The sequence below is a fragment of the Leptodactylus fuscus genome, chromosome 2, assembly GCF_031893055.1.
Source record: "Leptodactylus fuscus isolate aLepFus1 chromosome 2, aLepFus1.hap2, whole genome shotgun sequence".
Lineage (NCBI taxonomy): Eukaryota > Metazoa > Chordata > Amphibia > Anura > Leptodactylidae > Leptodactylus > Leptodactylus fuscus.
The window spans coordinates 55011347-55027803 of record NC_134266.1 but is presented as its reverse complement, the minus strand read 5'-3'; the positions used below and the strand labels follow the sequence as shown (position 1 = coordinate 55027803).

Genomic DNA, 16457 nt, shown 5'->3' with positions numbered 1-16457 from the left:
GGTAGATGGGAATAATTGTGGTACATATGTGGCACTAAAGGTGTGCCACTTCTGTCTTTCTGCACTCAGTTTGCTGCCACTTGTTGTTAAAGTGGGCAGCGCAGGACAGAAAGCCAGGATGGAAACACCTGAGCCCTGCAAATTTACATGAATATATTTATCATTTCTATAGGAAATCTTGACCAGTTCCTGACTGAGTTCCTGACTGATGCACATTTCCATCTCTTGATAATTCCGGTGCAATTAGTGTCAATCAGGGACTTTATTAAGATCAGTCTTTCATAACTCTGCCTGTAATAAATTCCCCCCAGTATCTATCAAGACCCAACAGTTTGGTTATAATTTTTGTTTAATTTTATATTAATTTAATTAGCTTTTTGGCCTAACTCTGATTACTTAGGCAGGGTTCACACTACCGTTGGAATCCGTTATGAAGGTGTCCGTTTAAAAAAAATAATAAATCTATCATAAAAATCTATCATAACAGACACAAACGGACACTACCTAATGTTAATGTGTCCGTTTTTTTAACTGATCCATTTTTTATGCTGATCCGTTTTTTATAGTGTTGTTTTTTTGTTGTTTTTTTGTTTCTGCTTTCTAAGGGGCGTTCACACTACCGTCGGTGTCCAACATGTAGTGTCCGCTCCTAATGTCCGCTCAAAATCTGTCACGGACACTAGGAGCGGACACTAGCTGTGTCCGTGACACCTGTCATTCATCTCAATGGGCATCGGGTGCGTTCTTTTGCACTCCGTGCCCATCCTTCCCTGTCCGCAAGTGAAGATGTCCGACTTCTCAAGCGGACAGAAGAACCCTGCATGCAAAAAACGGACACAAAATAACCAACAGTGAGGATGGGTTCATGCCTGCACCTGGTCTCCGGTTTAGGCTATCCGGCGGGTTTCCATCTTTTTTTTTAACCGGACACCAAGTTGGACATGTAGGACTTTGTGTCCAGTTAAAAAGAAAAACTGTTTCGCTGCGGAGAGGCACAAGTCGTTCATGGGCAGTCACTTTGCAAACCCATTCAAGTGAATGGGTTTGAAAACTGACTGCCAGGTTTCCATCCCCTGTCCAGTTTCTTGGGGCAGAAGATGGAACCACAATGGATTGGCTAAAGCAGAGACCGGGCGCTGGTGTGAACTCGCCCTAACTGATGGCTATCAGTTACTGACCATTATAATTCCATTGCCCATAGACTTCAATGTTAAAAAAATAACGGACACTTGACATCCTGAAAAGTACTGCATGTAGGATTTTTTTCCACTGAAAAAAAAAACAGACTTCTGAGAGATTGGGTGTAAACGGACACAAACGGACACTAATGGACACAAGATAAAATCCCATTGAAATGAATGGAAATTTTAATGGATTTCTGATGGCTCAGCTAGTGTTCATTGCTAAAATCTTGTGACGGACAATAGCTACGGACACTGCTGACAGTCATCAACGGTAATGTGAATGCCCTCTTAGCCTATTATATATATATATATATATATATATATATATATATATATATATATATATATATATATATAATGTTTGTGAGCTTCTTTTCCATCATACATACACATTTACACTCCAGAGTTTTCTTTAACATTCTGCAATGGTAGAAAAAACTAAGAAAAATCAGTAAGAACTAGAGGCTAGAAGCAGTCAGCTTGTGTAATATGTTTCATGGACATATCATCAATGCTCACAGCAAACCTTCCTCATTAGGCAGCTAATCAAGAAATAATACTGCTTTATGTGAACTCATATTTCCCTAAAGAAACGGAAATCTCCATGGCTACCGACATACTGCCAATTTTTACACTCACACTTAAATACTAACAGTTCCTATTGAATGCCTACTTTCTATAGAACATACAGTATTTTCCTATCCCTCCATTCTCCATTCTGCTGTAAAGCTTATTAGTCCTCCGCATGCTAGGGCTAGTGTTACATTTTAGAATTTTTTTCCTGTAGATTTTATTCACTTTTTTCTATATGATTTGCCACATCTACTTTCGTTAATGGCCGCCATGCTCTATCACGCTGACCCCTGCCTACCCTACAGGCAGTTTAAATAACATCTTTTCATATAATGTAGCGATATTGTTTATTATATCCCAAGAGCCTCTAAAAGTATCAATAAGGATTCCAGCAAAAAAGGTCACACAACTATGTTTTAAATGCCAGAAACATTTGGGATTTTCTTTCTTTCTATACATTCCCAAGGAACTATTAGCAGTCACTTCTCATAGACTTTCTTTGGACTCCATTACAGGGTTTCCCCAAGGATCTGGACCACAGTAATAAAAGTTTGTGATTATCTGTTTAAAATTGCTGTTTCTTCTTGCTTGTATATCACTTTGGGGAATAACTATCTGTTAAACACAAAAAGATATTCCAATGGTTCTTCCACAGTATATTGGAGCCATGCTGAATTAGATGAAGGAAATGACATGTTAGAGGAAAAAGATGCACTTACTCTATGATTATGAATGCTGCCTAATATAAATGACTGCTATTGCTGATACGCTGATATAGCTAGCCACAGACATGTTATCTATATTGATGCTATTTATATGATATTATTAAGTATGCAAGGCTAAATACTGTACTTAGTCAAGAGAATATATATCTGAACTAGTACATGAAAAAAAAAAAAAAAAAGAACTTACTAGTGGAGGGGTTGCACATAGTAACCCCAGACTCCAGATCTCATTTTAGAAGTAATTTTAATAAATTTCCTGTTTCCTTCATGTTGTTTGTCTGGGTCTTGAATTATATCTATGTGAGTGTTAAAATTTGCATAAAAACAGGGCAGTATGGTGGCTCAGTGGTTAGCATTACATTTTTGCAGGGCTGGACTCCTGGGTTCAAGTCCTGCCAAGGACAAGATCTGTAAGGAGATTGTATGTTCTCCCCATGTTCGTGTGGATTTCCTCCCATATTCTGAAGACATACTGATAGGAAAACAATGTACATTGTGAACCATATATGGGGCTCACAATCTACAAAAAAAAAAAAAAAAAAATAAAAAAATATTGAAAAAAAAGATAAAACTTCCTGTTGTCACCTATATGCTTACTAAGACAAATGGTGGCTAAACAACTGACAAAATACCCAACACTTAGCCCCTTTCCCAACAAGTACTAGTACAGCAGATGCTGGGTGTTTAAAGATGACCACCATAGCTGCTGGGTGTCTGCTGTTTTATACAGCAGAAACCTTGTGCTAATGCCCGCGATTAGTGTCCACACTGATCACAGGCATTAACCCTCTGGCGCCTTTGTCAAAGCTGACCGAAGTGCCATTTTCATGGTGGCGCATGGGCACCACCATTTTCTGGGGATCGCCAGCACCTGGAGCAAGCAAGATTTTTTTTCCAGCTTTCTAGTACATTGTACAGAATAATTAATGGTAGCATCATGGGGAACAATTTGTCCCACAAACATTAAGACCTCATATAGCTCTGAGAGTGGAAAAATAAAAAAGTAATGGGGTTTGGAAAGAGGGAAGTCAAAAACGAAAAAAAAAAAAAAAAATGCCATCGGCAGGAAGGGGTTAAAAAAAACCTTCAAATTTAGCAACTAACCTCATAGATAAAGAAGACCTGGACAGCTACGGATTGGTTTTGTGTAATATAAAAATAAATAAATAAATAAATAAAGTGACATGAAAATTTGTACAATATGGAAGATAGGAGGAAGACTAATTCAGTAGACTATTATATATTTTCTGTGGGTAAAGCAGTGATTACTATTTTTTTTACCACAACATACTAATATATTAATGAGGAAATTAGTTGAAATAAAGCCTAAAATAAATTTGGCCTGAAATTATATTTTGCCAGACTTGATTGCTGGCAGAAAGAATAGCCAGCTGCAGAAGTCTGGCAAAGAACACCTCTTGGCTGAAAAAATATTGATATTGGGCAATTTTCATGCAACCTTGAAACATACTTCAAAGATGAAAAAAGCCTCGTGAAAAGATACATTTTTGCATTAATGTGTTCTACTTCATTTGCACAAACAGGAGCTGAAATGAGATGAAAACATTTCATGTTGATTATATTTTGGTTTAGCGGAAAAAGATTAATGAAAGATGATCTGAAAACCTGCTTTATGTACCGGTCAACTAAAAACTTTGAACATGAAAGTGTATCAGTAGGCCACCATGCCAGAGCTCGGATGTGCACAGAAATTAGCTGCCAGCCGGCACCTGGGGAGAACCGCAAATGGAAAACTGCTTATGTAACTAGCAATAGGTATCCTGTAGTTGATGTTGCTTACTTGTATAAAAGGCAAGGCTTTGTAGCAGAGGTAGTGGAATTGCAGTTCATACAAAATGAATACCACTTTGCCACATACTTACTGTAGCCTGTAACTTTCTGCGGTTCCTCAGTGTGATCATGTACTTAGTAGTATTATTTTAATTAAAAGTGTTACCAGTAGTAGTTGTAATAGTCAGATTAGTATCAATAAATAAATAAAGCTTGCAATTCTTCTTAAAGAAAGCCTGTAAAACTATTGTAAGCCCTTGCTCACAGATTGTGAGCCCTTGCGGGCAAGGCCCTCAAGGGTTTACACTGTGCCAGTCGGTCATTGTTAGTATTATTTTTTTTTTTTTTGTATATTTTTTTTTACCGTATATAAACCCTCAAATGTAAAGCACCATGGAATTAATATAATAATGTACATCACCATGGAAGAGGAAGAAGAAGAGGAAGAGGAAGAAGAAAAGGAAGAAGAGCAAGAAGAAGAGGAGGAAGAAGAAGAGGTAGAGGAAGAAGAAGAGGAAGAAGAGGAAGAGGAAGAGGAAGAAGAAGAAGAAGAAGAAGAAGAAGAAGAAGAAGAAGAAGAAGAAGAAGAAGAAGAAGAGGAGGAGGAAGAAGAAGAGGAGGAGGAAGAAGAAGAGGAAGAAGAAGAAGAGGAAGAAGAAGAGGAAGAAGAGGAAGAGGAAAAAGAAGGAGATTAGAAGACACATTTAAACATAGAACCACATACAATGGTAGAAAAAGGCCACATAGTACGTATAGTCTACCGTTATATTATTTCCATTTTATCTTAATATAGCCATGTGTATATACTAGGTATGTTTAAAGCATAACTAAACTTTTGGACAACTTTTGATTTTCTTTCAATATGTGTTTCATTAATACAATTTGTAATATACAGTATGAACACATTTTGGCTAGTTTCTGTGAAATTCAACATTTTTTGTCCCTTTCCCTTGCTTCTCTATTGCCAGTGTCCTATCTTCTTCATTGTGTATGGTGCACAATTGTGTGAAATGGAGACAAAATGAGGGTGAAGTAGGGTCACTTCAAGCAGCTATATCTTGAGTATTATGAAACGTAGAAATTTGGCTTTGGCGTCATATGAAAAAGGAGATTCTCAATTTATATAAAGCAAATTTATCCGTGTTATAATGCCCAAGATATAGCCATTTGAATTGACCCCTCCCACTCTCATTTTCTCTACAAAATTTATTAATAACACAAAAGCTGCCTGAAAATCAAAAGTTGTCTGAAAGTCTACTAATGCTTTTAATTCACTTACTATACATTTTTCCTCTAAATCTGCTGAACTACTTTTTAGAGAAATAATATTTTCTGACATTGCTGCTAATCTTCCCCACGTTTGGAGACTAGCTGCCATAAACTGCGCACAGTAAGCAGAGAATAATCTGCTTTATTTACTGCTTCTCTCACTCAGGTTTAGGATCACACAGGACTATGCAGTGCTGACTTCTACTGATGTGAATAATGTACTTTGGTTGGGATAAAAAAACCTCCTATTTAGCTCCAGTATAACACTAAACCTGTGTATCTGTTATTATATCTCTTCATCTTCTGACTTCTTCCTTCTTCCTTCTCCATAAAATTCTATAGACACATCGTGTGACCTGCAGTTTGTTTCATGACTAATATATCAGGATTTTTAGAGTAGAAGTCAGAAAGGAAAGGACAAGGAAACTTTTTACTCTGATAAAATTTATTGCAAATATATAATCACCTGTATTATTCATTTATACAAAGTATCTTGAAAATTTGGTGACTATTAGGGTTGAGCGATCGTGTTCGGAAAAAATCGGATACTGATCGGCGATCGAGAAAAATTCACGATCGCGATCGGAATCCCGAACATGATCTTCTTAGGTGGGATCGAGATCGGTGATCATTTCCCACAATGCTTTGCTAGCTAGTCTCCCATTCATTCTAATAGGAGACTAGCTAACATCTCTAGTAGCTACTTACCTGAAGAGATGGCTGGTCCGGTGCCCGGTCTTCTCGTTCTTCTTCGCCTCGCTGCCCCTGCCTCCCAGGTTGGGAGACAGTGGGTGGGTTAGGAGAGTGTGGGTGGGTACTGGGAGGGGAGACGTCACAGCTCCCCACCCTGTTCCCGCCCACACTCTCTTACGCTACAAGCCCCGCCTTCCTAGCTCTTTAAACACTAACCTGGGGGCAGCGAGGCAAAGAATACCAAGAACACCGAGCACCAGACAAGCCATCTCTTCAGGTAAGTGCACACCAGGGGGGACTAAGTAGCCAGAGGATTAAAAAAAAATCCTCTGGCTACTTAGTGATTAAAAAAATTCACTACACAGCGTGGATTCTAATAATTAAAGCATTCAATTGTTAGACTCCATGCAGTGTAGTGAATAGGATTGCTTTTAAAATCCAATCTTCGATTAGTAAAAAAAATCCCATTGACTTGCATTGGGAACGGATTTGGGATCGAGTTCGGGTTCGAATGAAAAATGATCTGAAATTGGATTTCAAAATCGATCCTGAAAAGTCAAAATCGGCTCAACCCTGAATGTCTCCATGGGCAAGAATAAACAATGAATATGTTGGCTAGTAGCTGCACTGATCTGTTGTCGTGCTGAATCTAAGCCGTTGACAATACCACAGTTAGCGGTCAACAGCGAATAACTATATTGGTGGATTGGTATTTCTTCCGATTCCTTTCTTCCTATTCCTATAAAATCTAAATCTCACTGAAGAATTGCCTTAAGAACCAAACAAAGGCGATATGTTAGTTGGACCATTTGTGTTACAAGTCATCTTATGGAGCACACATTGAATCACATGATAAGGGAATTCAAATGGCAAAGGCTTAGCTCTTTACTACAATTCTGGGTCATCTAAAGAAGAATGCCATAGTCATTGTCATAAACGGCAGAAATGAATGTTCGAGGGCATTTCAGACTTTCAATATAACCGTACTGTACTGTACATAACCATGGCAACAAACTATGAGAAAAGTAGTTAGTTCAATTACTATGGAAACAGAACTAAAGCAAACACAAGTTTGTCATTATGCTTCATAGATTCTATTATATACAATGCACATGTATTATTTTTATACTTTGTATTACTATAGAAAAAACAAGGCCCCAATAGCTTATTTTCCATTAACTCTCTATAATTCATACTTTTCTTTTAGATTTTGAGCTTTTAGGAGATTTAGTAATTTTTTTGTTGCATTTTAGTATTATTTTTCTTTAACAATTTGATCATTTAGCTTATTGGATCTTTATTGTGTAAACATCATTAAAAAATATAAAGTTCTAATTCATTTATTTAAATTACAGAAAGAAACTCTATACGAGAATCCATACAGATGTAGCTATCACCAAGCAAATTGGCAAGGTATGCTATTGAGCTAGGATTTGTTTAGTTCCTTCTCCATTCTGTCCTCCCAACCCCCCTCCCCATCACCAACTCATTAACTAGAAGTGCTGCAGGTGAAGGACAGGGAGGAATAGGCTATTGTTTAGCTCTTGACTACTTTACATTACAGTGCAGACCAGAGCCATATGAGTTACATCTTGACCCTGGTTTAACTACTGTAGTGCAGGGATCCTGGAGGAAAAGTTATTTGTAGTCATCAGCTGATGATCACGATTAACCCTTGTGTGCTTATTTTCTACCCCTGCCCATATATTAAAAAGGGGACCTTTCATGTCCTCCGGCACATGCGGTATTACATTGGCTTTCCTGTTATGTGCCCATGGTGAAGAGCTATCAGTGCCAATATTATAGCTCTTCAGTGACAGAGGCACACTGTCAGACTTCCCATTCTGTGCCCCCGGGCTGGAGATGTTGGTGCTGTTAGTTTCGGCTGCTATCTCTGTCCACTGTCAGAAGGGCATCCCCGACAGTCTAGCTGGGATGTGAGGAACGCCTCTCCTGACGTAGAGTCTATACTGTTAGAGGGGCCTTCCTTACCACCCAGCGATGATGCTGAGTGGTGAGGAACGCCCCCCGACCTCCTGACAGTACTCGCCCATAGACTAGTACTGGGGGGGGGGTCTCACCACTCAGCGTCATCACTGAGCATTAATGAACGCCCCCTCTCATAGTACAGCACTATGCACTCTACTGTAATAAACGCCCTTCTGCCACTGAAGAGGTACGGTAATGGCACCAATAGCTTTTCACCAGGGGCACATAATGGGAAATTCGGGCGGCTTTCTAGGGGTATATAATACTGCATGTGCCCGATGAACTGAAAGGTCCTCTTTAACAATATTGCTCCTCCAGTCTCACCTCAGCTGTGACTGAGCTTCGTGACTGCAGAAGGAGTCCCTGCACTCAGAATTAGTTGTATTCAAACTCTGTCCAAAATTAACCTATGCTAGTGCAGTTAGAAGTCCTGCTGCTTCTTTATTGAACATGTTGTATATAGTAATCAAGAAAACAAAAATGGTACAAGCACATAACCATCTTGTCTCATGGGTGCCTAGCTGTCTCTGAGAGTTAACCAAAACTGCAACTACAACCACAGTACTGGAATGACCTAAAAAAATCCTTAACAGCCACTGTAAGATGGTAGCCAGTCATTAAGGGGTGTTATTCAGCTTCTGCATGGCACCAGGTCACTCGTGATACTAACAGTAATCCAAGAGCAGAAATTCATATTTGCTCTTTGATTCCTTTTCTATGAAGAATAAGCTATGGTGTAATATAAAGTAGACTATAGCAGCTTAATGAGTTGCAGTAAAGTCATGGAGAGATTGAATTCCTTGTGCTTACCCTGCTCTATGTTTACAATGTTCCGCTTGCAGCAACAATACTTAGACTAATATTAGAAATGCTGAAATATTAAATGTTAAGCATTTCAAGAACTACTTTAACAACTTCCTTTACGTCACCTTTTAGCTATTTCGTTCTCTGTTTATGCTTGCTAATATTTCTCCCAATACTAAAAAAGAAGAGAAAATATTTTATTTTTCTATTATAACTTCTTATTAAAATAGTTTCCTAAAACATTATTTATAGTTTCATTTGTGTCTTGACCTTCCTTGATACCGGCAGCATGGATATAGGAGAATATATATAATAAATTCTATATATTATAGAATATATTATTATAATTATTATATATTAATATAGAATATATTATTTATTAATAAATAGCTAATTTTGATTAAATAATACCATGAACCTTATATTTAAAAACATTTATAGGAATATATAAAAGTAGGGTTGAGCGATCAGGATCGGAAAACATTGGATCACGTTTAGCGATCGAGCAAATTTCACGATCGGGATCGGCTGGAAAATGATCGGAAATCGGATTTTGAAATCTCAAGATCGGCTCAAACCTTAAACTGGCTTTTCCCATAGAGAAGCATTGACTAAGGTTGAGCGATCAGGATCGGGAAAGATCGGATCCCGATCAGCGATCGAGCAAATTTCACGATCGGCATCAGCTGAAAAATGATCGGAAATCGGATTTTAAAATCAATCTTGAAATCTCAAGATCAGCTCAACCCTATATACATGTTATTGAACACATTATAAAGGCTGTAGAGTTTGTAATAAATGTCTCTCATCTACAAGGAATGATTTATACAATTTACTTATATTATGTCTGATTTAATCTTTTAGACCTGATGTACACAGATTTCCTATAGTTTTGTACTAAGGAGCTGTGGGAATTCTTTGGGCTGCCATATGGTACCTACAGTATATACAGCATCATGTTAAGTTGATATATTGTCCTGGGAAATACCTTTGTAAGATGTTTTCCAATTGTTCATGATACTCTTTTGTTCTGTAAACTTCATACAAAAAAAGGGGGGCTTATAGAGATATAATGGAGTCTGTTGGAAGAGGATTATGGGTTTTGGCTCTAAAAGTAATGCATCTGAGGCTTTGGTAGTAATCTTGACATGCAATGGCACCATTGGAAGTGGTTAACAATTGTACCTGCATTAAATCGGTCAATAATAGATGGAGCATTACATATAAAGGGAAAGATGTGGATGCAGTGGTCATAAGATTATAGTAATGATGACTACTTCTAAGACATGGAAGGGACAATATTAACTGCAACTGCCTCTTATATAAGCAGTCTCATCATACAGTGCACATTGTATTTCAGAATTAATATTTGTTATGGTCAACCCAATTTAACATATATTTCTCTTTTTTTTATTTCCTATTGCTTATATAATGCTGACATTATAGTCTAACATTCATAAAAACCTGCTTTTTTCAAGATTTGCAGAAAAAGAATAAACATGTGACGCCTTATTTGTACATAATAAGCACATTCAACTAGCACTGACTAGCACAGCATATTTTAAGGTTACATGCATTTACAATTTACTTTGTGCTATGAACCAAAACATATGACCACAACTAGACAATATAACAACAAAATCCATATATATATTAGATTAATATTGCCAAGCTTGCTTATGCCGCTGTTCAGTTATTTTTTTCTAAAGGGGCTCTATCAGCAACATTTTGCTGTATGACCCCCACATATGCATGAATAGCCTTTAAAAAGACTATCAGGCACCACTAATCTTATTTTAATCCCCCATCCTGTTTTAAAATAAAACTATAAAAACATATATGTAAATCATACCTGAACGTGCAAGGTGGGCGGTCATGCACGATCCAACATCATCTTCTAGCATGCTTACCTCTTCTTTCTTCTTGCAGCGACGCCCTCTGATCCCGGCTCTTCCACGCCTTCAGCATCCTCTTGTTCCAGCGTAATGGCTTCAAATCCCACGCCTGTATACTAGTGCTTCCCTCTGGAGCGCTACTGCGCAGGCTTCGGTGCCATTTTTAGCAATGTCAGTTCACGAGCGTACTGCGCATGCACAGTACGCTCGTGAGGTTGTAAGGGAAACTGAGCATCCTGAGCACCGAAGCCGGCGCAGTAGCGCTCCGGAGGGAAGCACTACTATGCAGGCGCAGGATTTGAAGCCATCACGCCGGAAGAAGAGGATGCTGAAGGCATCGCTGCAAGAAGAAAGAAGAGGTAGGTGTGCCAGAAGATGACGTTGGACCGTGGAGGACTGCCCACCGTGCATGCTCAGGTATGATTTACATATATGTTTTTATAGTTTTATTTTAAAATGGGACCGGGGTTTAAAATAAGATTAGCGGCACCTGAATAGCCTTTTTAAAGGCTATTCATGCATATGTGGGGCTCATACAGCAAAATTTTGCTGATAGAGGCCCTTTAAGCAAAACTCAGCATAAAATAAGAAAACCACATATCACCCAGAATCACACACAATTAACACTGTTGAAGAGAATAACACAAAACCATTGATTAGATTCAGTAAACCGTATACTGTAGGTGTTACCAAATTATTATTTAGATACCAATATAGTTGCAAATCATATTATTAATATGTAATATTTTCACAGTACAATCTCTGGTTTTCTTTATAGATAATGACTAGAGATGGGCAAACCTCATGAGATTAGAGTTAATCCAATGTCATAATGTCAGCGTGGCCCACATGACTACTGAGGCCCAATCACAGGACTCAGCAGGAACCCTGGGGTACATTACCTCAACCCTCAGTCCTAAGAGGCCTGAAGAGGACAACCAGGGACAGCCAGATGTTATGAGGATGCCCTGGAGAGGTGAGTAAAGGTAAGCATAGCTCTTTGTTATTTTTACTCACCTCCCTTGGGCCTCCACTTATTTAATTTTTGGATCTGAGGAGTCCCCAAAGTATAGTAGTGTTTGATGGATGATGAACCTTAAAAATATGGGGTACAGGTCAAGTCTGAAACATTTGGAAAATCAGGGTGGAATCTGCTTCAAACTGAATTAGTTTGCTGATCCCTAATAATAAAGCATTAGTAAACCTCTTTATAGACTTTGGTACAAGTACTGACCTATCCATTTGCATTATGGTCTCTGAGCAAGAATACTCATTGTAGGTTCACTTCTTACTGCATAGTGAGTTAATAATTCCTAAAAAATAAAAAGTTTTATCTGCTCTGCAGAATGGAGTAAATAGGATATGTCTCTCCAGTAATGGAATAGGAAACAATGATCACAACACATATTTCTCTCTCCTATGACAATGCATGTACAGCCCCAATTACACACCAAAAAAAAAAAAAAAAACATTTGGGTGCTGTGTAAAATTAAAGAAAAAAAGAATGCATTGATTTTTAAATCTCCTAGAATCATAGATTATTCACATTAAAACATAGAACACATATCAGAAGTTGAAAGAAGTTGATATTTTTTAAATTTAATTTGAAAAAGTTACCACATTTAGAAATTGATGGCAGCAACTCATCAAAAAGTTGAGATAAAGTTAACAAAAAGCTACAAAGTAAGTGGTAGTAACAGCTGGAGGGTCAATTTTCAACTAAGTTACAAGGCTGTGTTTAAAAAGGCATGTTAGAGAGACAGAGTCTTTCAGAAACAAAGAAGGTGAGAGGTGCACCAGTATGTGAAAAACAGTCTAAAAATTTTGGAATAATTCAAAAAAATATTCCTCAGTGTAAAATTACAAATACTTTAAATATATAGGGGCCACACCGCTCAGTGGTTAGCACTGCAGCCTTGCAAAGCTGGAGTCCTTGTGTTCAAATCCCGCCAAGGGCAAAAAAACATTTGCAAGGAGTTTGTATATTCTCCCCTTGTTTGTATGGATTTCCATCCCATATTCCAAAAAAAAGACATACTGATAGGGAAAAAAATGTACATTGTGAGCTCTATGTGGGGCTCACAATCTACATTTAAAATATATATATATATATATATATATATATATATATATATATATATATATATATTTTAAATATCTCACCATCTACAGTGCATAATATCATGAAAAGATTTAGGGAAATCCAAATGCACAAGGGACAATATCAGCAGTCAATTTTGGATGAAGAAAAGCAGAAATCATTGTCTCTGAACACAATTTGCCTTGAAATCCACAAATGCAACTGAAAGCTGTATCATGCAAAGAAGCCAAATATCAACATCATCCAGAAAGGCTGCTGTCTTCCCTGGGCCAAAGCTCATTTAAGATGGACTAAGGCTAAATGTAAAATTGTTCTATGGTCAAATCAAAATTTGAAATTCTTTATGGATACCTTGGATGCTGTGTCCTGTTGACCCGAGAAGAGAGGGACCATTCAGCCATCACAGTTTAAAAGTCTGCATCACTGTAATGTATGAGGTTGCAATGGTGTGTACAGCATGGGCATCTTGCACATCCTAGAGTCATACTCCCATCCAAACAATGTCTCTTTCAGGGAAAGTCTTGCAGAATTCAGCAAAATAATCCTGTATACTGTATACTGCATCCATCACAACAGCATGACTTTGCAGAGGAAGAGTTCAGGTGCGGAGTTGCCCTGCCTGTAATCCAGACCTTTCACTAATAGAAAACATTTGGTGCATTATTACACAAAAATTCCTGTAAAGAAGACCAAGAACTGTTGAACAGCTGGAAACAACTACTCACTTACCACTTACAGACTGTAGTACAAAGAGTAGGGTAGCTGCACAATGGTAGACATGGCCCTGTCCCAAATTTTTAGAGATATGTCACTCACTGCCATCAATTTCTAAATGAGTTAACTTTTTTGTTTTCCTCATGCATTACAATAGGTGTGAGTCTTGGCTCTACTAGCACAATGCCCAACATGCAAGACAAATCAAGTATTGTATACTGTAGTAAGAAAACTAACAAGTTTCCTATATGAATAGATCATAGAAAAACATTAGGAGAGAGGGATTAAACCAACCCCTTCTGAATTTTCCAACACAGTCTACTGATTCCGTAATGCGTTTAAAGGTTTAATAGGTTTAATCGGATAAAATATAATAATAATATAACATAATGTAATAAAATAAGTACTATTGTGACATTGCTTCTAACTACTAAAGGTATATGACATTATCATTAGCTTTAGAGCTAAGTTATGGTACAACATGGAGTCCAGATACAAAGTGCCAGCATTTCTGCTAATACAAAACTGCTCAAGCATAAAATATCAAACATTAGGGGGCAATGGGGTGAATTTATAAAAACTATAGCATGTATTGTATGAGCTATTAATATATACACATGGGATTGAAAATAGCATGTGTGCTTAAGTTCTAATAAACATGACGATCATTTTTATATAATTCACCCATATTTATACTATTTCTGTTACCAGTAGTCATTTTGCCATATCTTATCTTCAGTATGTAAAAACGAGTTTGTCAACTTTGTTATCAAGAGTTAAGGACCAACATACCGATAAGCCAACTTAGGCTAGGTTCACATTTACATTTGGGTTTTCAGAACGGAAACATTATCCACTTAAAAAAGTGGTTACCCACAGAAACCTACAGACCTCATAGACTATAATGGGGTCCACGTGGTTTTTGTTCGGTTTCCACCCAAAAAGGGTAAAAAACGCAGAGAGAAATCACTGCTTGCTGCGCTTTTCTATCTACATTTTTCATGCGGAGAGGGGAACAGAATCCTCGTACTGAGAGCCAATGCTGTTGTGAACCCAGCCTTAGACCAACAATAGAAAAAACAACTCAACAAATTAAATTTTTACACATTCAAATTTCTACTTAATTAAAAATCTGAGACTCGCTCTGACAGAGAATTTACATATGTACAAGTAACCTCAACCACAAAACCATTTCATGAAATATGAAGAGTCCAAAACACAAACTACTGTATAAGGAACCTTCTCCAATTAATAATAGCTACATATTGATCACCATTCTGTAATCAGCAGTTCTGTCGTCTATAACATGGCAGTAAACACATATACATTAAATGGGACCTTGGACGTCACTGTCAATGTCACGACCACCAAAAAAATTGTAAAACAAACACTTACCAGAACCTCTTTTAGTAACGACTTTTAAGCTTTGTGCCAGGGTAACATAAAAGAGGATCAAATGTGGAATAGGAGCTTTCATCTTGCAACTCTCAAAAACAGGTCTCTGAAAAAGAAAAACATTTTGTTACATAGTGAATATTAAAAACTACCAGACAAGCCAACAAAATAAAGTCAGATACACCTTGACATTTTTTACTTCATCTGCTTGTTTTGGTTTGTTGGATTGTTCAGAAGAATGAGCGGAAGAAGACAATGCAAATATACATAATAAAATATTACACAAGACTGTAAAGTTCTACTAAAAGAGTAAGAAGGTAAACTACCTGATGGTCCTGTCTGAATGCAAAGTAAAATACTGGATCATCAGGACACAGATGGGAAAACCTCATATACATTTGTGATCTGTTCTTACAAATTTGCGACCTATTATACCTTTAAGTAGGTGGTTTGAGATGTAAAACAAAATTCCACTTTTATTTTCTTTGGTTTATTTTGCTGAGACGTGGCTTATTACTATAGCACAACAGGCAGGAAAATGTAAAATTATTTGATAACAATGAAAGCTATATCTCTCCGCTTAAACACAAATTTTATTCAACAGTTCATACAAACAGGTTATAGAGTCACCTAATGCGACTTTCAATGCCTTTGCAATGCATATGGAGAAATCCAAAGCCATTACAGAAATGTTTGAATAGTTGGAAGCCATACATGTCTGGTCATAAAGTAAATTTTTCCTCTGATCTTCCTCGTTGATTTAAGTATTTTTAAAGTGACTTTTTTTTATACAAGTTATTTATCAAATTAGATTCAAAATCTGCTATTGCTGATGTTTGTACCAATTTCCCATGTCTATTAAATGGGTTGTCCAGGATAAACTGAGAATTAACCCCTAAACTAAACTCCCTCCCTCCACCTAACTTCTAATTTACTTCAATTTAAAAAATCTACAATTGCCCATATCCCTGGAGCAGTCATGTGATCACCCCAGGGACACTTTCTGATAATCTGGTGATGTTCTGTTTCACCGCTTCTGAAACCTAACATCACCATTACTCTTCCCCCTTCCCTATCCCCATCAATACTTACCAAGCCTACCTGTGCCCTGTTTTCTAGAAGTGGGCAGAATAGGTGAGCTAGGGAGACAGGGGGAGGGTGGGAGGAGCTAGTAATGGGCGAGATTGCTAGACTTAGTGAGACAGGGAGGGTGGGAGGGACTAAGCTAGTGAGACAGGGAGGGTTTTGTAATGGAGTGATTGAGGGGGGCTGAGTGTGAGGGAAATAGTGTAGCACCTACACAGGAAGCTGCAAAGCAGGAAGC

General features: G+C 37.6%; 1 protein-coding gene across 2 annotated transcripts in view; it reads right to left on the bottom strand.

The window, feature by feature from the left end:
* Nucleotides 1-16457, bottom strand: part of IL1RAPL1 (interleukin 1 receptor accessory protein like 1) — a 1300731-nt gene that overhangs the window by 1017998 nt on the left and 266276 nt on the right. For both annotated transcript variants that reach the window (XM_075263837.1, XM_075263838.1), the window contains exon 2: nucleotides 15134-15239. In XM_075263837.1, coding sequence (XP_075119938.1) covers nucleotides 15134-15215 — 82 coding nt within the window. In that variant the 5' untranslated portion in view covers nucleotides 15216-15239. The remainder of the gene's footprint in view (nucleotides 1-15133; nucleotides 15240-16457) is intronic.